Genomic DNA, 23989 nt, shown 5'->3' on the forward strand with positions numbered 1-23989 from the left:
CATTGATTGGAAGAGCTACGCTGCTGAGATATCCAAAACTATCGATTCAACACAGATACTTCCCCCGGAGGAAGAATATAAGTTTTTGTCCAACTCGATTCTCGATAGCGCGATTCAAACTCAGACGAAACGAGTACCCGACGTGAACACCCAAAAACGTTCTCCCAACCCGTGGTGGGACAAAGAGTGCTCAGACGTGTACGCGGAGAAAGCTGCCGCGTATAAAACTTTCCGGAACGACGGGTTAGTTGCTAGTTATCGAGTGTACGCGATATTAGAAAAGCGAATGAAAAATTTAATGAAAGCTAAGAAACGCAGTTACTGGCGCCGGTTTGTCGACGGGTTAACAAGAGAAACATCGATGAGCACTCTTTGGGGCACGGCCCGACGTATGCGAAACCGAAACAGTACTAACGAGAGCGTGGAATATTCAAACCGTTGGATATTCGATTTCGCCAAGAAGGTTTGTCCGGATTCCGCCCCGGCACAGAAAATCTACCGCGCCGCGTCGCCTTACAATACCGCGAACGAAACACCGTTTACGATGGTGGAGTTCTCACTTGCTCTCTTATCATGTAACAATAAAGCCCCGGGGCCAGATAGAATTAAATTCAACTTATTGAAGAATCTGCCAGACTCTGCCAAAAGACGCTTGTTGAATTTATTTAATAGGTTTCTTGAGGGTAACATTGTCCCACATGACTGGAGACAGGTGAGGGTCATCGCCATCCAAAAACCAGGAAAACCAGCCTCCGACCACAATTCGTATCGTCCGATCGCAATGCTGTCCTGTATCCGGAAGTTGTTCGAGAAAATGATCCTGTTTCGGCTCGACAATTGGGTCGAAACAAATGGCTTACTGTCAGATACACAATTTGGCTTCCGCAAAGGCAAAGGGACGAACGATTGCCTTGCGTTGCTCTCAACAGAAATTCAAATGGCATATGCTAACAAAGAGCAGATGGCATCAGTATTCTTGGATATTAAGGGGGCTTTCGATTCAGTTTCGATCAACATTCTTTATGAGAAGTTGCACCAGCATGGTCTTTCGCCAATTTTAAATAACTTTTTGCTAAACCTGTTGTCTGAAAAACAAATGCATTTCTCGCATGGCGATTTATCGACATCACGATTTAGCTACATGGGCCTTCCCCAGGGCTCATGTCTAAGCCCTCTCCTCTACAATTTTTACGTGAATGACATTGACGAATGTCTTGTCAATTCCTGCACGCTAAGGCAGCTTGCAGATGACGGTGTGGTCTCTATTACAGGTCCTAAAGCCGTCGACTTGCAAGGACCACTGCAAGATACCTTGGACAATTTGTCTGCATGGGCTCTCCAACTGGGTATCGAGTTCTCCACGGAGAAAACTGAGCTAGTCGTATTTTCTAGAAAGCGTGAACCAGCGCAACTACAGCTTCAATTAATGGATCAAACTATTGCTCAGGCTTCAACATTCAAATATCTCGGGGTATGGTTCGACTCTAAAGGTACCTGGGGATGTCACATTAGGTATCTGAAACAGAAGTGCCAACAAAGGATCAACTTTTTCCGTACAATAACTGGAACATGGTGGGGTGCCCATCCAGGAGACCTAATCAGGTTGTACCAAACAACGATATTATTATTATTCTGCTTTCGCTCCGCTGCGAACATACACTTCATCAAACTGGAGCGAATCCAGTATCGTTGCTTGCGTATTGCCTTGGGTTGCATGCACTCGACCCATACGATGAGTCTCGAAGTGCTGGCGGGCGTTCTTCCGCTGAAAAATCGATTCTGGGACCTCTCATATCGATTGCTCATTCGATGCGATATTCTGAACCCATTGGTGATTGCAAATTGCGAAAGGCTTGTCGAGCTTAATTCTCAGACCCGATTCATGTCCTTGTACTTCGATTACATGGCACAGAACATCAATTCATCTACATATAACGTCAACCGTGCTCATCTCTTAGATACTTCTGATCCAACTGTATTTTTCGATACATCCATGAAGGAAGAGATTTGTGGAATTCCGGATCATATTCGCCCACAAGTGGTCCCAAATATTTTCTATAACAAATACCATCAAGTCGACTGCGCCAAAATGTTCTACACTGACGGATCAATTCTCGACGGGTCCACAGGCTTCGGTATCTTCAACGAAAATCTTGCTGCCTCATTCAAACTCAATGATCCTGCTTCAATTTACGTCGCAGAATTAGCTGCCATTCAGTATACTCTCGGGATCATTGACACCCTGCCCTCAGACCATTACTTCATCGTTTCGGATAGTCTCAGCTCCATTGAGGCCATCCGTGCGGCGAAGCCTGGAAAGCACTCACCGTATTTCCTGGGGAAAATACGGGAATATCTGAGTGCTTTATCTGAAAAATCTTACCAGATTACCTTGGTTTGGGTCCCGTCACATTGTTCTATTGCGGGCAATGAGAAGGCGGACTCTTTAGCCAAGGTGGGCGCATTAGAAGGCGACACTTACGAAAGACCAATTTGCTTCAACGAATTTTTCAGTATCTCTCGTCAGAGGACGCTCGATAGTTGGCAAACCTCATGGAGCAATGGGCATCTGGGACGGTGGCTACATTCCATTATCCCGAAGGTATCAACGAATGCTTGGTTTAAGGGGTTGGATGTGAACCGGGACTTTATTCGTACGATGTCAAGGATCATGTCCAACCATTACTCGTTTGACGCGCATCTCCGTCGTATAGGGCTTGCTGAAAATAATCATTGTGTTTGTGAGAACGGCTATCACGACATCGAGCATGTTGTTTGGCTGTGCGCAGAGTACTGTGTTGCCAGGTCCCAACTAATAGATTCCCTTCGGGCCCGAGGTAGATCACCCTATGTGCCAGTCCGGGACGTCCTGGCAAGCCGTGACCACCCCTATATTTTTCTTATCTATATCTTTTTGAAAACCATTGATGTCCAAGTTTAATACATTTTACCCTCTCTCATTCACAGTAGAATCTCACCAACCTATCCCTGTATCTACAATATGGCATTGCTTCACGAGTCTTCGGTGCACACTCTTCTTGATAACCGTCTATCCAGAACATCATGACATACCGCACATGCAGATGATATAGAGTGCCAATAATTATCCGAAATATCGACCCTCCCCTCGCCCCTGCGATTACAGGCTGGAAACTACAACACTACAACAAAGTGTGCATATCCGCCACAATGATCAATCAGCAAACGACGATGTCAATTACACAATATGTATCCCACTTCCTACCTTTGTCCTTTACTTACATAAGAGGGGAGCAAGCCGCCCCTAAATACGGCTTTCCCTTCCCCCACTAACATGTGACATGTAATATAAAAAAAAATGAATTATCGGCCTCGTTAAGCTACAGCATTTGGGCCTAAATAAACGTATTTTAAGATAATAAAAAAAAAACAATATTAGAGATTAATGTTTTAAGCTAAAAATATTATTGAGAATAGAGCTTCGAGCTTTAAGTAGCTTCTGGTATTGAGTGATAACTGTTGAAATACATTGATACTTTTAAATTATTTTTACATTTTATGCATTTCGAGAAAAATGCGTGTAAAGTTTTTGGAACACTTGGCGTACAAGGTAACGCGTCTATTTTGGAACTATTATGGAGTGTGTCGCGCTGTTTCGCTTATCGCTTGGCCTTTAAACGATGGAATGCCTATATATTGGTATTAATATGTTTGATTTGTTCCTAAGAAGAGGTACAATAACAAATATATATATTGATAATGGCGTAATAGAGTAAACATAGGCTCATCGTTCTACCTAAGAAACGTCGCAGCAGAATTGAGAATTTTGATATTTCTGCATTCTTGCCGATTTCCAATAATTTTGGAAAACAAAGAACATTTGGTCGGTGTTAAGTCAGACCAAACTATGTCGCAAAACATCAAAAAATGAGATAATGCTAACATTGGATAAAGAATTTCTTTAGCTACATTCGCCTTTTGCCTAATTTGAAATATGTAACAATAAACAAAAACTATGGCAAAATTAAATTTCCAATTATAACGTAAAGGATGCTGCGATTCAAACTTTAAATTCGTTTTTCTCAAATTCAATAGGGTAAGGTGGGGCAAATCCGACCTAGTAAATGGTTTTGGCTGTAAAATGCTCATTTTACATCGGATCAAGTCGTTTTATATGCCAAATTAAAGGTTAGACTTCTGGGCAACTTTCTATGTATAGCATTTCATTCGTACTTTGGGAAAATTTCAAGACGCAAGCGTTTTACGAAAACGTTCATTCTTGCTATTTTCAAAAATGGTGGGGTAAACCCGACCGTCCATGTTTTTGGTTTATTTAGTACAGATATTACCCAAATTTTATGGGTTTTCAATGATAAATCGATGAATGTTATGTTTTTTGAATTGTAACACGAAGAAAATGGAATTCAATATCAATCTTAGAATGTCAAAATCACGAGCACGTAACACGTAAATTCGGAGCAATTGCTCGACAAATACTATATTCATTACATTTTTGTTTTTCGTTTGTAATTATGAACCATTGTGCAAACAATAATAAATAATTACAATAAAATATATTTCAATTTGATAAATGAACAGTTTCATACCAAAAAAAGCGGTCTGATTTACCCCACTATTTAGAGGTCGGATTTGTCCCACCGCGTCATTTTTCATTACGATGCCTTTAAAAAAATATGAGAAAAGTTGGACTAAATTCATCTATGCACTTTATAGGAAATTAATCAAAGAATTCCAATTCAATTACATTTTTTATACAATCACTTTGACAATCAGAAATTTATTGTAGTGAATGGTGCACAAAAATCAAATCAAAAGTTGTAGAAACACACTTATTGTCGTTTGAGCATCTCAATGTAGACTAATAAAATGCTGTCATACCACTATTATGATTATTTTCGATGCTGTACACGATAACAATGACAACAATTCCCGAAGTGCTTCCGACTTTCGTTAACAGAGGGGGGTCGGGTTTACACAACGGTCGGATTTGCCCCACCTTACCCTATATTGTCACTTAGTCCTGTCTGACTTAACACCGACCATTTCAGGTTGTCATCTTTCAATTTTTGAAAATTAAGTGATGTAACTTAAATTAGAACATTTTAAAAAATCGATAAGTTGGGAATGAAACACCACTCTGACCCAACTATCTTTCTACAAAATTGATTGAATCATTTGATTTTGTCGACCAGACGGATAAACTTACGGTGACACAACACAGACCGGGCCGTAGTCGGTTTTCTGTCTCCACCGTTCGACCATGTTCATCAGTTCCACCAGTGAATTCGTAGATGTGGGTACCTGAAATCCAAAAAAAAAACAAATGTTCTAACCAGCCGTTCACTTGAATGTATGCCCACTTCCTCACCTTGTGCCCCATAGGCCAGCATATCAGCTGAAAAAGTTGAACCGTTTTAGGCGGTGCCTTCACGCCCGCCATCAGCTCAGTCAGCGATATCACCTTCTTGTTGATACGAAACATCCACGATTTGATGTTAGCATAGTGATTGTGCGAAATGTGATCGATGGTGAACACCGGACCGTACTTTTTCGAGTGACGCCCCTCGGGCCAGCAGGAAGGATATTGTTGCTGTGGTTGAGAAAAAGTTGAAATTCAAATCGACACAGATTGTTGTTCGAAACTTACCGAGTTTGGAGGTGGCTGACAAAGGACTACAATAGCGGAACATTCGTGATCGTACACTAGGGACCAGAACTCTCCGCAGGTTTTCTGTAAGGGCCACTCGGTTACTATATACTCTCTAGGCTTGGTGTAGCCCTGCAAATAAAGGATACGAAAAAAGATATATATTGCATATCACAGATAAATGGTTCATATTCGCTTAGAAACTTTGTAAGTTATTGCTAGATACTACTTCTGTTACTCACATCTACAAATACGGCATTAATGTAGTCGGTAAATGAATTTCCCTGAAACGAGGTAAGGTAAGGACGGAAGTTGTCAGCTGTTGGGAGAAAGGAGAAAAAAAGAGCAAAAATATCCATTAACAACACTTGCACGTATGTAATTCAATTAAGCTTTTGTCTGTCGAGTGCAAAGTGAGTAGCATGTCCCTGTTGATGCGCTTCATTGTGCCGGGCAGAGCGCGGCTTTGCCGGTTGACATGGAGCAATGAGTGCTTTCATGGCAGCGACGATGCTCGGGTGGCATTGGTGTGATAATTTTGTAATGGGTGAAATATTAGTAGCGTTTATGCAAGGTATAACATCCCGGGACAGTGCTGTTGGGCTTATAAATCTGCGAGAAATCCGATACAATTAATGATTGACATGAAGTAACTACCACAAACCCGACAGGCGTCTGCTTGGAAACATGGAAAATATACGAAATAATTTGCCTTTTTTTATCGATACTAGATAAGGTAACCCACACAACTGAAAAAGAACGATTAGATCCGCCTTGAAGCTTCAGCGCTTTTATAAATGATTCACATTGCTATTTTTTACTCTTCCTAAATAAGAAAAGTATTGGCACCTCTTCAATTCATTTATTAATCATCATCAAATCAAGCCATCGGTGCCTAGAAATGCCAAGACGAAAACTTTCCTTAGCAACAATTTATTCGTAAAGAACACACATTAAAAAAATTGTCTTGGCGATACAGACAGTGTTAGTTTATTCATTCAATTTCCATATAATAATGACCCGATTGTAGAGTATTTGCTTAAATTACAAAATATTGGAAATCGAGCGAGTGATAGCGAATTTCCGAAGGAGCCTCAAAAAAAAAACTCAAAATCTACTGGACCAATCGTTTTAAAATTTTGTACAGTATTGTTTCATATATTTCCTTAGGTAACTACGGGAGCAATTGCATTTTTTCTCTTTTTACTTTCCATAGCACTTTGAAACCAAAAATTCGACTTTCGCTAGGAAAATTGCCTGCATTTTTCGTCTAAATTGTTTTTCAAACCATACTCTATTCAATGATCCGTGAAGAATAGCAATTACCGTCTACCAGTATTTTTTGTTAGTCCAGGTAAACCATGGTTGGTTTATGTCCCACCGAAGCAACACTCGTTACTGCTCCCCCTCAACGAAATTTCCGTTTCCAGTCAACCGATGGACAACACAGCTTCAATTCCGCTACAGCCTCTCGTCTTGCGATCAGCAACCCAGACCTTTATGATTGTTGCTCTAAGTAATGCCAAGGAGGGTATATATCCCTTCGAAGTTTCACTCGATACTGTTACCCCTCCAATCAGTTAATCGATGGGCAGCTCCAGTTACGGTTCCGCTGCTCATCTAGCGATCAGATGATTGTTTCTGGTGCCCGACCGTCCGATGCTGTCGTATCTCAACAGCTAGGATTGCCTTGCGTTGCTTTCTACAGAAATCCAAATGGCCTATGCTAGCAAAGAGCAGATGGCATCAGTCTTCTTGGATATTAAGGGGGTTTTTGACTCAGTTTCTATCAACATTATGTCATAGAAGTTCTACAACTAGCATGGTCTTTCACCAATTTTAAATAACTTTTTGCTAAATCTGTTGTCTGAAAAGCACATGTACTTTTCGCATGACGATTTAACAACATCGCGATTTAGCTACATGGGTCTTCCCCAGGGCTCATGTCTAAGTCCCCTACTCCGATCCGTCAATTTTTACGTGAATGACATTGACGATTGTCGTGCCAATACATGCACGCTAAGGCAACTTGCAGACGACGGGGTTGTCTCTGTTACAGGGCCCAAAGCTGCCGATTTGCAAGGACCATTGCAAGATACTTTGGACAATTTGTCTGCTTGGGCTCTCCAGCTGGGTATCGAGTTCTCCACGGAGAAAACTGAATTAGTTGTCTTTTCTAGGAAGCGGGAACCGGCGCAACTCCAGCTTCTATTCTAAAGGTTCCTGGGATGTCACATTAGGTATCTGAAACAGAAATGCCAACAAAGGATCAATTTTCTCCGGACAATAGCTGGAACATGGTGGGGTGCCCACCCAGGAGACCTGATCAGGTTATACCAAGCAACGATATTGTCGTGATGGAGTACAGGTGTTTCTGTTTCCGCTCCGCTGCGAACATACACTGGAACAAACTGGAGAGAATCCAGTATAGTTGCTTGCGCATTGCCTTGGGTTACATGCACTCGACCCAAACGACGAGCTCGAAGTGCTGACGGGAGTTCTTCCGCAGAAAAATCGATTTTGGGAACTCTCATATCGATTACTCATCCGATGCGACATCTTGAACCCGTTGGTGATTGAAAACTTCGAGAGGCTAGTCGAGCTTAATTCTCAAACCCGATTTATGACCTTGTACTTCGACTACATGGCACAGAGCATTAATCCAATCGTATATTCCCAACCGCGTCTGTCTCCTAGATGCTTCTGATTCTACTGAATTCTTCGATACATCCATGAAGGAAGAGATTCGTGGAATCACGGACCATATACGCCCGCAAGTGATCCCCAATATATTTTATAATAAATACCGAGAAGTCGACTGCGACAAAATGTTTTACACCGACGAATCAAATCTCGATGGGTCCACTGGCTGCGGTATCTTCAATGATAATGTCACCGCTTCTTTCAAGCTCAATGATCCTGCTTCAGTCTACGTCGCCGAATTAGCTGCTATTCAGTATACCCTTGGGATAATCGACACATTGCCCACAGATCACAACTTCATCATTTCGGACAGTCTCAGCTCTATCGAGGCTCTTCGTGCAGTGAAGCCTAAAAAGCAATTCCCGTATTTTCTGGGGAAGATACGGGAGTGTCTGCGCAAGTTATCTGAAAAATCTTACCAGATTACCTTTGTTTGGGTACTCTCTCATTGCTCTATCCCGGGCAATGAAAAGGCCGACTCTTTAGCAAAGGTGGGCGCATTAGATGGTGACATATACGAAAGACCAATCTGCTTCGACGAATTTTTTAGTATATGTCGTCAGATGACACTCAACAGTTGGCAAACCTCGTGGAGCAATGGGGATCTTGGACGATGGCTACATTCGATTATCCCAAAGGTATCAACGAAGCCTTGGTTCAGGGGGATGGATGTGGATCGAGATTTCATACGCGTAATGTCCCGGCTTATGTCCAACCACTACACATTTGATGCGCATTTGCGGCGTATTGGGCTTGCAGAAAGTAGTCTGTGCGCTTGTGACGAGGGCTATCACGACATCGAGCACGTTCCCTTCGGGCCCGAGGTAGATCGTCCAATATCCCAGTTCGTGATATTCTGACAAATCGAGATCTCCCTCATTTACATTTTTATCAAAACGATAAATATCCCAATTTAGCCCATCTTCTCGTTTTTAGCAGTTCCCAGTCCTGCCTGGTGGAGCCGACCAACACCAGAGTTCCACTATGTTACTGCCGTCGCCCTTACCACGCCTGCATAAAAAGAATTGAAAGCAAGAGCAGGTCGATGGTCTTGAAGGATTCCCCGCGAGACCGACGAATTCCACCCGTCAACCCGTTCCTGGACATCTTAGTAACCTGAGACTCTAACTCATGCCGCTGATCTCCCGTTTGCCTGAAATAACAAAAACATTCCCTTCTTGTAAGATAGCTCGTCGCTGTTGTGCTATCTTATGACAAGCGCCATTTAGCTCATTTCGAGAAAAACGATTTTTAAAGTTTGAGATTGAATATCTAGAAAATTATAAATGGTATAAACAATTCAATGAAGACAATTGATGCTTCTATCTATTCTTTATAAATCTCTCAAATATTATGAGGATCGGTTGACTATGTTGCGAGTTTTGACTATAAATGTAAACAAAAGTCGCACTCACATGTGTCATAGGTGTGTATAGATGACAAAATTTGTATGGCGTGTCATAACCGTGCATGGAAAATTTTCCATAGAAAAAAATCATCAATTATTAACTTTTATTCATATGTTTGGTTTAGTTTGGCCTATAAACAATCGGTGAGATGCAGTTTAAAGGAAATGAGTCAGAGAATCTAGCAAAAATAGTTATTTTTGGTTACAGTGTTGCCAAATATGCTATATTTCCAGTTTAAAACTAAAACTACATTTTTCTCACAATTCGTGTAATTTTGTTTTGAAAATTATTATGCCATTGTGTTCTTTAGAGAGTTTTACACATAAAAACATCTTATATATCAAGATACCTTGAGGGAATCCTTAGACATAGTCATTTGAAGCAAAAAATTCAAAATTTCTCATCATGTTTTTTGCTATATCTCAGTAACCAAGCAGAATATCAAAATTCTGAAAAGGCCACTTTGTAGAGATTTTTTAGACACGTGATGTGGCATATCTAACTCAGTTTACCCCAAAATGGCGTTTGTCATAAGATAGCACAACAGCGACGAGCTGTGAAATTTCTCATAAAAAGTTGTTCCTCTTCTTGTATATTAATCTGTATTCCTAGTCTTAAGATAGCTGTAATTTTTTTCTTAAAAAAACTATTGTTCAATCTTGTGTATCGAATCGTATTTTTAGTATTAAGATAGTAGTAAAAAAATGTTCCTTTCAATATTAAAAAAATGTACATTGTAGCCTCTTAGTTTTAAGATATTCAAAATGTTAAAAAAAGCAATTTGGAACCGCCAAGCTAACGCATTTGTGCCTATTAAATAAACGAACTAAATAAAAAAGTTATTGGTACTCACGTCGAAAACCAAAAATATGAATTAATTGTTTAACAGAAACATGACCTTAAAGGTAGTAGGGTGTGATTTTCGGAGCTCTGATTGTCAGTTGATGGATGAGAATTGTATCAACTTAGTTTTGTGTTGCACTTCAATCGCGACCCGAACAGTAATGTAACTTACGTGGTACACAGAGGACATCTCTGTTTTTGTCTCGGTTATCCCCACGATGACCGCCAGCACAGTCGCCGATGGTGAATCGAGGCGTCTGCTTGCAAATTTGCGCATACTCCTTCTGGTAGGCGTTCATTTTCGTCGCCGGATCTTTAAGGCTTTTCTCCTTCAGTCGTTGTGATAGTTCCTTAACCGGAAACCAAGAGTTTCCGCATACCACAAACTCTTCCAGTGTATCGTATACGAACTTGTATTGTTCCTGATGGGAAAAGTTTATGTGTTCTGTAGTTAAACATAGTTGGAATTCAATAATATTTACCACATTTTCTATAAGGCCCTTTCGCGACTGTCGTAGTTTTTTCAGATAGCCAAACACGTGAAACGCATCCTCTTCTTCCGCCAGTTCCATGTTGGCATCGATTGCCAGATACACACCAGATCGTCCCCCGCCGTCGCTATAAAAAAGATATCACAATAGTGATTGATAGTGTTGCGTAAGTGTCAGATGGGTTGTAACTTACTTGCAATGCACCAGCATCGGTCCGACGAGACTGTTAGCTTTGATTATCGTCCCCACGACCGAGCGAACTCTTCGTCGGAACTCGAGGATCGCATTAGAGAAAGGGCAGGTGTGTGAATGCCATTCAGTGTAGTGAAATTGCAGCAGGAAACGCTCTTCTGTAACTACCTATTGCCCGGCAGGGAGAGAAATTGATGGAGAAAAGTAATGTTACCTGATTCAATGGATCACTGTCATTGCAGGTCGGTGGTTGAGTGATTGGTGGGATGGGGTCGGGATCAATGTTTTATTTGTGGTGATGCAGACATTGTGCATGTGACCAGAGTGGATGTAGACGGTGTTAAATATCGTTAGGACATTTATTAGGGTAGTTCAAATCTTGCCCCTGCTCCATCAAATGATAAAATGCTCCATTAATCCTATATAAAAATTATTTTCACATTGTTACTTTTAGTTCTGACTAAATCAAAAAGAACTAACGAAAAAAGGTACAAGTTACAAAACATTCGGCATGAATTTGGCGGAACCCATTATGTTACGATGATATGGTGTTCCGAGAACGTCAATATTTGCATCGGTCTAAAATGCACTATGAACACGTTTCCCAAGAGTCGGTGAAATGTGTATATAAAATTGATAGAGAAACGAGCAGATTCGAGCCGTTTGTGACAATTATCGATTGAATTCACTTGATATACGTTTCGTAAGAACAAATTTTATGGGAATAAGAGATGTTAGCTCTTTTAGGTGCTTCGAGTCGACCAAGTATGTATCGAAAATGCACATGAGCAGTTCTTATGGTTTATATTTTCTCCCTTAGGGATGAAATCTTGTTTACTGCATTCAACAACTTTTTCGGGAATGATTTCCGATATTCAATAAATGTTACAGTACACAAACAGTGTTTGTTTCATTATGCAACTACCAGCCTGCACGTGTGAAAACTTGACGATAATAGCACAAAGTCGAATAATGATGTGCAGCCTAAGGGTTGGCTTATACTGAAATAAACTTTTTTCACTTGTCGCGAAAGAGGCAAACACAATCTCAAACAATATGAGTGATATATGTTTGTGCACGTCTCCCCGCGCTGTTGCGTTGTGGGTGGTAGGATACAGACGTGTTTGGTCGGCGATTTTCGAATAGTGTTGGTGCTATGGGGGCTTGTATATGACTCCGAAGTTGTCCCAGCTGCTTTGTCCTTCGGCAACACGTGGCAGCCAACATGTTGTGCTGTTGGGGAACGACACTAACCAGCAGTAGTTGTTTCGAATATGACGAGCACATAACTTGCCCTCCATAGGAATGTCACCATATAGTCGTGTATGTTTGAGGAGTTGGAGGATGGAACTCGTTTAAGCTGTCACACAAATATTTTCACTAGCACATGCACAATAAACCAACAAACAGAACAACTTTTCCCGAACACTTACTTTGTCTTTGTTCACTTTAAATAACCTAAACGTTCTTATATGAAAATTAGCAAGCTCTTCCTCGGTCTGCACTGTGATGTGTATGTCTCCGTAAATTTCCTCCTTCTCTCGGTTGGGTGGCCAGTACTGAACACACATAACCTGTAGGAAAATTGGCAAAGAAGGAAAAAAAAGTATTAGGACTTGATGTGCGTTGGTACAGCGAAAATGAAATCATTTTTTGGGGAAGTAAAAGTTTTCACAATTTATTAAGTCAATTTAGGGGTATTGTGGTGCACTGCAGACGATGGAGGTAAATTCCCTAACGGCAATTTTTTCGGAATCAGCGGAAAAAGAGTACACGTTGTGCAATTTTATTGCTTAATTTAGTTTGTTTCTTTTTTCTCTCCACATATTATTGAAATGTGCATGAAGTATTGATCCTTATTGCCAATAAAATTGAATCAACTTTTTGGCTCATCGCACTGTGTTTTTACCCAAATTTAAAATAATATTATCACGCGAAAACGGCAAAGTTTACATCGATAATATCTTCTGAAATGTTAACGAATAATAAAAGAATTAGTGATGGGCTTTTTGAAAAATAAAATCGATTTTGCTACATCGATCTTTTTAATTCGAAAAAATCGATGTTGTCAAACATCGAGCCGGGAAAAAAAACTATGCACAAATTTTTCGAAGTAAAAAGATCGATTGTGGAAAGAATCGCATTGAATCAATAAAATCGATGTTGTCAAACATCGAACCGAAAAAATCGATCGCAAAAAACGATTTTTCAAGCTGCAAAAATCGATCTTAAAAAAATCGCATCGACATCGCCCATTCCTAGTGTTAACCATTTATATAACGGTCTCATTCCTATCGAGTACGAGACCTGACAGTATCGGACTAACATTTCTTCCTTTCCCAGAAGATGTGCATTCGGACGTGGCCGGTATCAGTATTGATCAGCATACAGGAATCAATTTAGATTGTACGATGTGGCTTATCATGTTATTTCCAAACATGTTGTTCCAACCCTAGTAACAATTGAGGTTTTATGATAGTTTTATAGCCACTCATAAAACTTAGATTGCACTTGTGTCGTTCTATAAAACTTCAATTGTTACTTGGGAATGAACGTTTTGCAATCTCAATTGGTTCTGGTCAATAATGAGAGCGAGTAACGCTTTAACCTAGGCTTATTAGCCAGGGCAAGGTGTAAATATCTCTGTCCCATCCCAAAGGACCAAAGGAGTGACATTAACCTTCTTAGCCAAGTCACTCCCAACGATGTATAATACATGTCCCCTTCAAACTAAGACGGTCGGTACGGTTGTCCTCGTTTCTTTCTCCTTTAAGTTTCAAAACAGTTCGGTAATTAAATAATTCATTAAATGAATAACTGTCTAATTTTAAAACATCTTCAAACTCAACTCTGCACAGAAGGCCTGGTCGCTTTACAATTTGCGACATATCAAAATATGCTTCAAATATTAATATTGACAAGAAAAACACTTCAGAATCACAGCAGTGTTTTCCAGGATGTTTCAATTATTCACTGGGTGGCGCATAATAAGACTGTGGTTTAAGTCATGTCTGTATTTGGTTTGCCTCTAAAACCTTTATCTATAAAAAAACGAACAGCGATTTATTAGTTAATAATTTGAGAGTTGATGAACTGCTTCGAATTGTGCGATTCATAATTTTTGGTGATCGGAAAAGTCAGCAAAACTCCATAGTTAATAGGAAATCAGGAGTCTTATTTTGCATAGAAGTCAGCACCAATTTACAGCAAAGCGATAATGCTAAGAGGAAATGCGACCAACGTACACGAATTTACATTCTCATTTCGATTTACTGTTCATTCTTACATTTGCCATCTGTTGAAGGGCTTCTTACATTTACCATCTGTTGAAGTCGATGATAGTCGCACCGCTTAGGAGTTATTGAATTCAAAGTGGCATAGATTTCGAAATAAAATAAGGTGACGCATTCGAAAAATACCTTCTGCTACAATGAGACATCAGTTTGAGCTTTCAATTTCACTTTGAAGCGTTTCTCGAATCTTTTGAAAAAAAATTCGAGTACTGGTGCTAGGGGCTTCAGTACCGCAGTACCGGTTCTCGCCAAAATGGGTCGGAACTGCGAACCCTATCATCTTCCTCATGTTTCTGGCGTTTCGTTGATTGTAGCACTTGATATCCTCCGCCAGGGTGATGCAGATGGGAATCATCTCGGCGATAACGCATACTGCCCCCGAAGATATTATTCTGTACGCAATCATACGACCACTAGCCGAAACGTCCTGTTTAGCTTTTCGAGGTGCCGCTTGGTTTTCAGCACCGCACGCCAGGTTGGAACCTTTTTTTCGCAATTATTTTAAACAAATTTTGTGCGAAATATTATCTGTATAAGTTATTATACTGATAGAATATTATCTCACATCACTGCGTATGTGTAATTTGCGAGTTGACTTTATAGACTTTCTGCTATTGAAATAAAAGTAGTGAAGTAGTGTAGTAGTAGTGAAATACACGAAATAAACATTGGATTGGGGCTTCCTACTCTACCTTGAGGCGAAAATGGGATCAACACCCCCCGAAATGCGTTTGTGATTTTATCTGGCAGCTCGTGACAATGAGAATAAAAAAATTGTTCCCCGAGGGGGAGTTCGCTCTCGGATTTTCCATGTTTTGTTTTTGACTGAAGCAGTAAGAGGACAATAAAATCATCGCATTATACCAACGTCTTAGGGGAACGTTTTCTCACGCACGAAACCCGAGACAAATAGGAAGATTTGGATATGATGTCCGCGGGTGACCTTTCCCTTTTTACTTGATGTTCACTAAGCAGTGAAAATGTGGCTGTCAAGTAATGGATAAATAACTAAACTGAGTTTGCGAAGCTAAGTTATTTCGACAATTCGGTGTTTTTGAGAGGGGTTAAAAATGACACCGATAAAACGTTGGACCACGTAATTTTAAAAAGCATGCTGACAACATTGTTAAGCATGATAAACTGTGTCAACTCTGCTTTTTGCTCATGGGGCGATGAATGTATATCAAAGTTTAGAAGAAAAGGGGTCATAAACATAAATATTTGATTTTATTCACTGCTTCATCAGTGGGGAATTGTTATGCGTCAAAAGCTATGTTGTCTTTCTGATGGGAAACGGCATAATTGAAATGTTTTATTACAAACTTTTTTGAATAGTCGAAATAACTTTTTTGAGAAAAAATTAAAGATGACCATGCGATGATGTAACTCTTAAGTGACAACTTCGTTAAAAACATAAGTAAGTTGATTTAATAGTGCAATCGTTTAAAACATATATGTGCGTCAATCTTGATTAATTAGATTGATTAGATTGCAATCGTTTAAAACATATATGTGCTTCAGTCTTGATTAATTAGATTGATTCATCCTTATAAAAAAATGTCTCGCATATGGAACCTAAAAACCTATCCGTCCAGCATATGGAATCGAAACGTGGAGACCCATCCAGCTAGTTGAAATCTGACTTGCAGTAGACTGCAGGGTGTACGTGAATGCGACGGAGGCTAAATGCGGAATTCTTAGAACCTGGAATAGGTGGAAAACTTCGTGCAGATCCCATTCGCGACTACGAAGCTGAGTTTGACAGCTTGTGTGCGTGAAGTTCATGTAAACAAATGAATGATGAAAAATGAATAATTTTAAACGTGCCGTTTTCAACCGTTTTTTCTTAAATTTATGAAATTGTTAGTACAAATCGAAATAAAAATCATCAAACTACCTAATTTGGTGAAAAAATGAGTAAAAAATGTCGTAGAACATGTTTATTTTGCGTCCTCAACATGACGAATTTTTGTGAAGCAAAAAACAAACAAGTTTTCAAAATGAAAGTATTGAAAATTCACCTTTTCGCCCAAAATTTTATTTACAGATTGAAAAGCAATATGTATCCAACTTATGGTAAAAATTTCTCTCAATACAATTAGTTTGTTGTGGAGAAATGTGTTTTTTTCTTTCGCCATATTTATACCGCCCGGAGCTATCAATGTATATGGAACAAAATGAAAAGTATACTGGTGAGCAGGATATGTGCTGTTTTTAACCACGGAGAGGATGTCACAGTAATGACGAATAAGATTTTAGCACTATATACTTGCATATAGTTTGCTTGAAAGAAACACGGGTGGGTTTTGAGCAGTTGAACGCTATCTAGGTAGTTTTTGGCTGGGCAGATGTTTCCGCTTGTCTTCAGGAGCAATACACACCGGTCAAAATTCGGTCGATTCCGAATTTTCATACTTCTGTTCAGAACCACGAGTGTCTTTAATAGTTATACTTTCAGTGAAATTCGACCAGATTATAAAAACTTTTCTTCACGTTCTCTAGCAAAAAACTACCAAACTATATCCGTTATGCTTTATTGGGCTGATGCTCTATTTGCTCATACCATAAAAATGACGAACCTATGCTAAAACGTGAAATTCTTATTCCATATTTTCTGTGAAAAAGCTTCAATAAAGGTTTGGTGGTTTAGTAGAAAGGTTTAGCGGAAGTCTATTTAACCCCTTTCACTTATTCACTTAACTCAATATTCTTAAAAATATGAAAAGGGTCCATTTGAAAACTGACGAAAAATTAACACCATTTGTTTACATTTGCATCACCCACATGCACAACTTTTGTAGATGGCGACACCGTACCTTCGATGACGCGAATGGGGACATTCAAGTGAACTGAGGTGCCCTCTACAAAAGTTTAGAGAAAAATTAGAAACATGTAAACAAACATCGTGCATTCATTAACATTTTCAGCAAGGGATTTAAACCATTTACTTTATGAAAAGCTTAGTATTTTTTCAATAATGTCGTCAATAAATTGGTCTTGAACCATATTTTGCAATCTATTCGTCAGTTAGAGATGAAACGAGCACACAATAACGAAAACTTATCATCACTTTCACTAGTAGAGTCGTTTAATATTTACATTTTTCGATATGGTATTTATGAATGGCAACCGACCGTTAACGGTGGCAATTCAGACTGAAAAACATTTTCGAAATATCTATTATCGGTTTCTAAAGGCTAAAATGAGGTAGGTCCACGGAAAATATGCAAATTATGAAGATTTTGGTGTTTTTCCGCGATATTTTAACCTCCACGCTCTTTTCTCGCTCGAGACGTCCATATACAACTTTCTCTCCCAGGATGAAACGTAACCTTTTTCATTCCGACTAACGAGCGCGCATACGGTGCAAATCAAATGCGATTCTCGTTGGTGTGAGGAGTTACCTGATTTTTCTTTGACAGTTACATGATACTTTAATTCCCCTATACTCTGACTGTGTGCAATCGAGGAATTGTTGCCAATGGCACTTTTATTATATAACTTACCAGTTTTGTATAATAAGTGATCATTGGAAGTGATTGTATAGCTCTCTTTAGGACAACGGCAAAAACGATATTGGAAAATACATCATTTGCTTCAACTCTAAATTAGACCCCGAAACGTATTTTTTTTCTTCGTATCAAACATAGATATTAAGTAGAATCACAATTCGTTCAAAAACATCCGTTAGAAACAGTAAATTGTGATAGTCATATCCCCAACAAGTCAGTCTTATCCCCACACAACTGTATTAAACGGGACCCCTGAATGTTTCTATTTTACGCAGAGTAAATTGCTGCAAAACCCAAAAATGATCCAATGATTTAAATCTGATCATCAATCTAATCTTCCGTTCAAATTTGTAAGCCTATTCGTTGTCTAACGACAAAACGACACATAGGACTGCGCTGCAGACAAAATGATCATGTTTGTTAATGGAGCTGTCAAAATACAAGCAAAATAAAATTTTTGTCATAAAAATCGTCAATTTCTCTTTAAAAGTATCATTTGCGAACCAAATTCAATCGTTAAAAGGTTAGAAAAGTGTTTTTGCACCGAATGGAAAATTTTAATCGTAATTTAAAGATATTTGAAAAAAGTTATTTATTTATTTTATTGTGTTTGAAAAACAGTTTTCAGACAAAATAAAGAAAACAGCATAATCTGGACTCTGGTGAGTTCGTTCTGATACGGAGATTTTGATTTTTGTTTAATTTGGTAATATGTGGCCAAATGAAACCTTTTTTTGAATTTGGTACCAAGTAGATATTTCATGCAATCTTTGTTGTTACAAAAACGAACAAGAAAATGAGAGATGAGATGCAGCGGATTTAGAGTGGTATGTTTCGACTCAGATTCTAACTTGCTTTGGGCGTATCTTGTCACTCTGATCGATACACAGTGGAAATTCAGTACATCAGCACAGTACCAATACACTGTCGAAGAATCGCTGTTGTTTTTTTAGGTATTCTGCTTTTTACCGAAGATTAGCATGGGACGGAATCAATTCGAAATAGCGAAAGAATGTAAAATATACCCTGTTAGCTCGATTTCCCCTGTTAAGAACAAACATCAAGCAATATATAGGCCCTGTTGGTCAGGAATCAGGCGGTCATGAATTGACAGTTGGTGGCTTTATTCACCCCTCAGTGGAGCGTAAATTGGAAAGTAGTTGTTACTATTTTTTGGCGCTCATTTAATTTATTGATTAGTATGCCTTTTTGATTCCTAACTCGGTTCCTTTGCATCCTCCTAAGTTTTTCCTTGGTTCAAGACCAATAATCGCTCGAAAACTGTTCATATAAAGATCAATTCAAATTAAATTTTTGTACCATTGCGGAATTGAAGAGGTTAAATCTTAAAAAATAGCGGTTTCGCAATCTTGTCGCGATCTTTTCGCTATCTTGTTTTTTTTTTATTTTTGCTAATTTCCTGTGATAACCACAATACGCATCGCGTGGAACGTTGACAGTCACACGAAGTGACTTTTCTTCATTCGCTTTTCGATGGGTGGGTCTGAGCCGATTTTTGCATACGTGCTTCGGTTATCGCGCACGCTCTACCGGAGCGTCTTGAACTGAGGATGGAATTTAACGGTATATTTATTTTTAAATTATTATAAATGTATATAATTTGAAGTAGCATGCGCAACTTAAATATTTATGATTCTCACATTATTTGTCATAGCTAATGTTGTTTACATGCTTTCAAATGTTCAGAACCAATATCTCTATTCTATACTACTTGTTATATAAGCATTATGTTATTTCAATTATTGCACGTATTTCATTCACATATTTATTTTAGTCACTTTATTATTATATGCATTATATGTTTTTCGTCTCGTCATATGCATGTATAAAATGTATATTATATGTTTTATTTTCATTGTATTTATTACATACATTACGATCATAACTTTTATTATTGTACTATATTATATTATATTATATTATATTATATTATATTATATTATATTATATTATATTATATTATATTATATTATATTATATTATATTATATTATATTATATTATATTATATTATATTATATTATATTATATTATATTATATTATATTATATTATATTATATTATATTATATTATATTATATTATATTATATTTTGTTGTGTATTCTTTTGTCGTAGTCATCGTATTAGTGGTATGCATTTTGTTCATTATATCAGTTTCATACAGTGGCGGATTCAGGGAGAGGGCCTTGGGGGTCCGAACCCCCTCCGAAATTTTTTTACTGGTTGAGAAATTTTGAATTAGTTTAAATTTTATATTAGTTTCGAACCCAAATCATTCCAAACCAAATTTGACCAACAAACCTGATATTCATTAAATGAGCTTATTACGTATTACGAAATGTATAATGTTCATTATAAAATCGAGATTTCGGACCCCTCTCGAAATTTTTTTCTAGATCCGCCTTTGGTTTCATACACTATATTTTGCAAAATTCTTTAGTAAGTAATTTTAACATGCAACACTGCGGATGTAAAAAAGAAACATACCATTCTAACGCCGAGTGGAGATGCGTTTAACCAAGCTGGCATCACGCCTAATACACCCCTCAAGTATATGTATAGTATATATTATTATTTCATTATTATTCATGCAATATTTATATCTATATAATAGTGTAAAATAACATTATATATCATTTACGGGGTGAGGAGGGTACATCAGGACATCATTGAAGCTGGACAATCAAGTGGAAGGGCAATCGGAGTCAAGGAGGAAAAGTGTTCGTCGTTCGCGCCAGATAAATTTCTCTCCAAATTTGTTGTTGTGACCCTGTGTTGTAGTAACCGTCTTGCTATTAGAGCATTTCTTTCTTATTACCGTAAAGGTATTATGGACTAGCTTGGGCAGTATAGTAGTGGAGACGCGTGATGATCCATGCCATTTCATTTATTACTATAGAGTTCTATGCAAATGATTTCACTCACACTACTTGGGGGTTTGTTTCCTCCAGCTGTCATATGTTAAACTGTCAGTCAATTTAAACGTTTGAAATCGCTTTCCTAAAGTATTTATATTGGTGTTTTAATGCTCTGTGTCACTGTGAAACTTATTCTGGAGACTACAATACCGGTTGGGTTGGATCCACCATACAAATGATCCGGCCGAAAAGCTTTTTTTCGATTTGTTTTCCTCCACTTATCAAAAATTATGACAGGTGGAGGAAAAAAAATCATTGAACACACTAATACTGTTACAGATTGTCAAGTACTCTATGTAACATAAAAAGGAATGGATGCGTCCTGGCACTGACTTTGAATACATGTTTACAATTCACTGTGGACATGATGTACCAAAAGTAGCAAACCCACATTTTTCTCAAACTACCTGTTTTGAGTTTTTTAATTAATCAAAGTATCGATCGTGTAGTGTCATTTGAGAAATTTGAAAACAGTTTTTAGATTTTTTGTTACTAATTAATTCTGTAATTCAAAACTACTTGTAGACATGTTAAAACCAAAAACACCGATTGTTTCGTTGAACTCAACCAGGGATGCCAACGGTACCGATAAACTACATTTTTTTCGATATATTTACATTTGCACAAGCCGTACAGCCCGCTACAGCGACGCATCACTACAGCTCTTGCCAGAACAGTAGCCAAACCGAGTACATTTTCCCGTACAGCAGTAGAATACATTTTTGTTTTGCTGCTGTACTCCGACTGCTCGGTGAGAGTGTGGCGTAGTAAAGTTTGTTCTCTCGCTTTGTACATTTTTCTCTGCATAGTCAAAGGGAGAGTCCAGCACACGAAAACGTTGATGCCGGCCGTGGCGTAAATGAGCCACATTCATTGTCGTCATTTTTGAATAAAAATATTAAAAAGATTGAAAATATTAAAAAATGTAAAATAAGGAAAGAGAAGCTGTACCGCTCGCGTCTGGTGGCTGTACTGGGGACAGTAGTTTTTTGTCATGTTACTGCTTTGCACACAGGCAGCCGTACAGCGCTGGGCGTCTTGCACTAGCGAATGACAGCAGCATCGAGAGAGAAACGAGAATGTAGGCAGAAAAATTACAGCCGTGGAAAAGGTAGGCATTTTGGATCCTTGAACTCAACACAACACATATCGATCAGGTCACTCTCTCCATCTGTAGTTCAATTTTGGTGAATCCAAAGAAGAGGCTGGTTCCGAAATATAGTTTTTATTTCCGGAGTAGATCAGAACAGCATCAAGCATCCAACAGCATCCAACATCCAACATACAAGCATCCATGGTAATACCCATCACTGTGCAAGAGTCTGCATGACAAACGAACTGTGTCACCACATCACTGTAGATTCCCAAGAGCAAATCGTAAAAATACTCACGGCTTACATATACTAGGCTAGCTCGTTAGAGTGTAAACATTTGACGAAAGCGCGTCATAGAAATCGTCGGCGAAAACAATTACATCAAATTCATATATGTATTGTTCGCTGCTAACATGAAATTCGTATATTGTTTTTTTTCTGATCGGCACCTGGTAAATAATAAGCAAGCTATGCGGTTGTCCAAAACCTTTGCTATGATCAGAAAATTACGGTGGAATATGTTTTCTATGGCATGCATCCAAATTCCCGATTTACGCTAATAATCACATAGATGCACTGATTATCCATTGTGTCTAGTGTAATTATGGCGTAATTTACGTCAAAATCCATTGCTATTTTTTCCACCGTAAGAGCTCAAATATTGTCAATTAACAACTTTCAAGAAATCCGTTTGTTTATCTCAACGATTTCTCTGACGTCACCGAAAACTGTTAATTCGCGGAATAGCAAGCCTCTTTTCTGTGAGCCGTGAAAAAACCTTTCTAGGTTGCAGCCTTCCACCTATAAGAGACCATTCATCAATAGCGTAACGCTTTTAGGGTGGGGGAGGGGGTACGACAAATTGTGACATATGTGGGATGGGGAGTAAGCTAGATCGTTACGTAACATGTTTTTACTGACAATTTTTTTCCCAGAATTTGTTACGTAATAAGGGAGGAGGGTATAGAGAAATTTGTGACATTTTGTTACATTGGGGGAGTCAATTTTGGGCAATTTTTGCGTTACGTAATTTATGAATGAGTCGAAACGAGAAATTGAGCGACACCGACTAAAACCGATCGCAGTGCACTTTTTCGCAATTCCGTTGATTTTGCACAAGTCTTGAACTAAATCAATAACATCAACAACATTCTAGTGAAGATTCGCATATTTTACATAGGCGGATCTATTGTTTAATTTTTTAACAATCGTTTATAACAAAATCGAAAATAAAGAAAGGTGTTCTGGACCTCCTCTTGATCGAAAAAAAATCACATATACTACTGTTAGTATCTAACAACATTCCGCCGAGAAAAAGAAAGGCTCGTCATTTGTAACAAAGCCATGTCACGCCGAATGTCATCGCGAACTAATTTCGAACAACATATTAAAGGTGTGCGGAACATGCGGATCCGCGACCCTGCATGGACCAACATGTTTGTTGCATCATCAAAGGATAATGAATGGAAGCGCGGCAAGCAAGCGTGGTAAACAGCCTAAAATTTAAATTCAAAACGATGACACATACATATCTATGCATCAATCGATTGCAATTAATGCAGGCTACAATTTATGGAAGAAAGTTTTTTTGAAATTCATTGAAAATATTCAACAAAGTCATGAAATATGAAGAAGTTGAGAATTTTTACTGAGTCGAATGGTATATGAGACTCAGCTCTCCGGGCCTTGGTTAATTTCGTCGAAATTTGGAGCGATCGCATAAACTTTCTATATGAGAAAGGCAAAAGCAGCCGGTGAGGTTGATCAGCAGTTTGTACAGAATTAGATGGCACGTGTCAAGCCCAAAGTTTATTATTTCTTTCGAGAAGAATAAAAATTGCCTCTTCAAACTTTAATAAATGCACC

At 38.6% G+C, this 23989-nt stretch overlaps 1 protein-coding gene across 1 annotated transcript in view; it reads right to left on the minus strand.

The window, feature by feature from the left end:
• LOC131681709 (receptor-type tyrosine-protein phosphatase mu) overlaps window positions 1-23989 on the minus strand; it is a 366805-nt gene that overhangs the window by 22754 nt on the left and 320062 nt on the right. The window contains exons 8-15 of the mRNA XM_058962680.1: window positions 12719-12859; window positions 11287-11453; window positions 11085-11220; window positions 10775-11024; window positions 5890-5966; window positions 5648-5779; window positions 5369-5590; window positions 5207-5301 (exon numbers count right to left, since the gene is read on the minus strand). Of these exons, the coding sequence (XP_058818663.1) occupies window positions 5207-5301; window positions 5369-5590; window positions 5648-5779; window positions 5890-5966; window positions 10775-11024; window positions 11085-11220; window positions 11287-11453; window positions 12719-12859 (1220 nt within the window). The remainder of the gene's footprint in view (window positions 1-5206; window positions 5302-5368; window positions 5591-5647; window positions 5780-5889; window positions 5967-10774; window positions 11025-11084; window positions 11221-11286; window positions 11454-12718; window positions 12860-23989) is intronic.

Source organism: Topomyia yanbarensis, chromosome 2, assembly GCF_030247195.1.
Source record: "Topomyia yanbarensis strain Yona2022 chromosome 2, ASM3024719v1, whole genome shotgun sequence".
NCBI classification, from domain to species: Eukaryota; Metazoa; Arthropoda; class Insecta; order Diptera; family Culicidae; genus Topomyia; species Topomyia yanbarensis.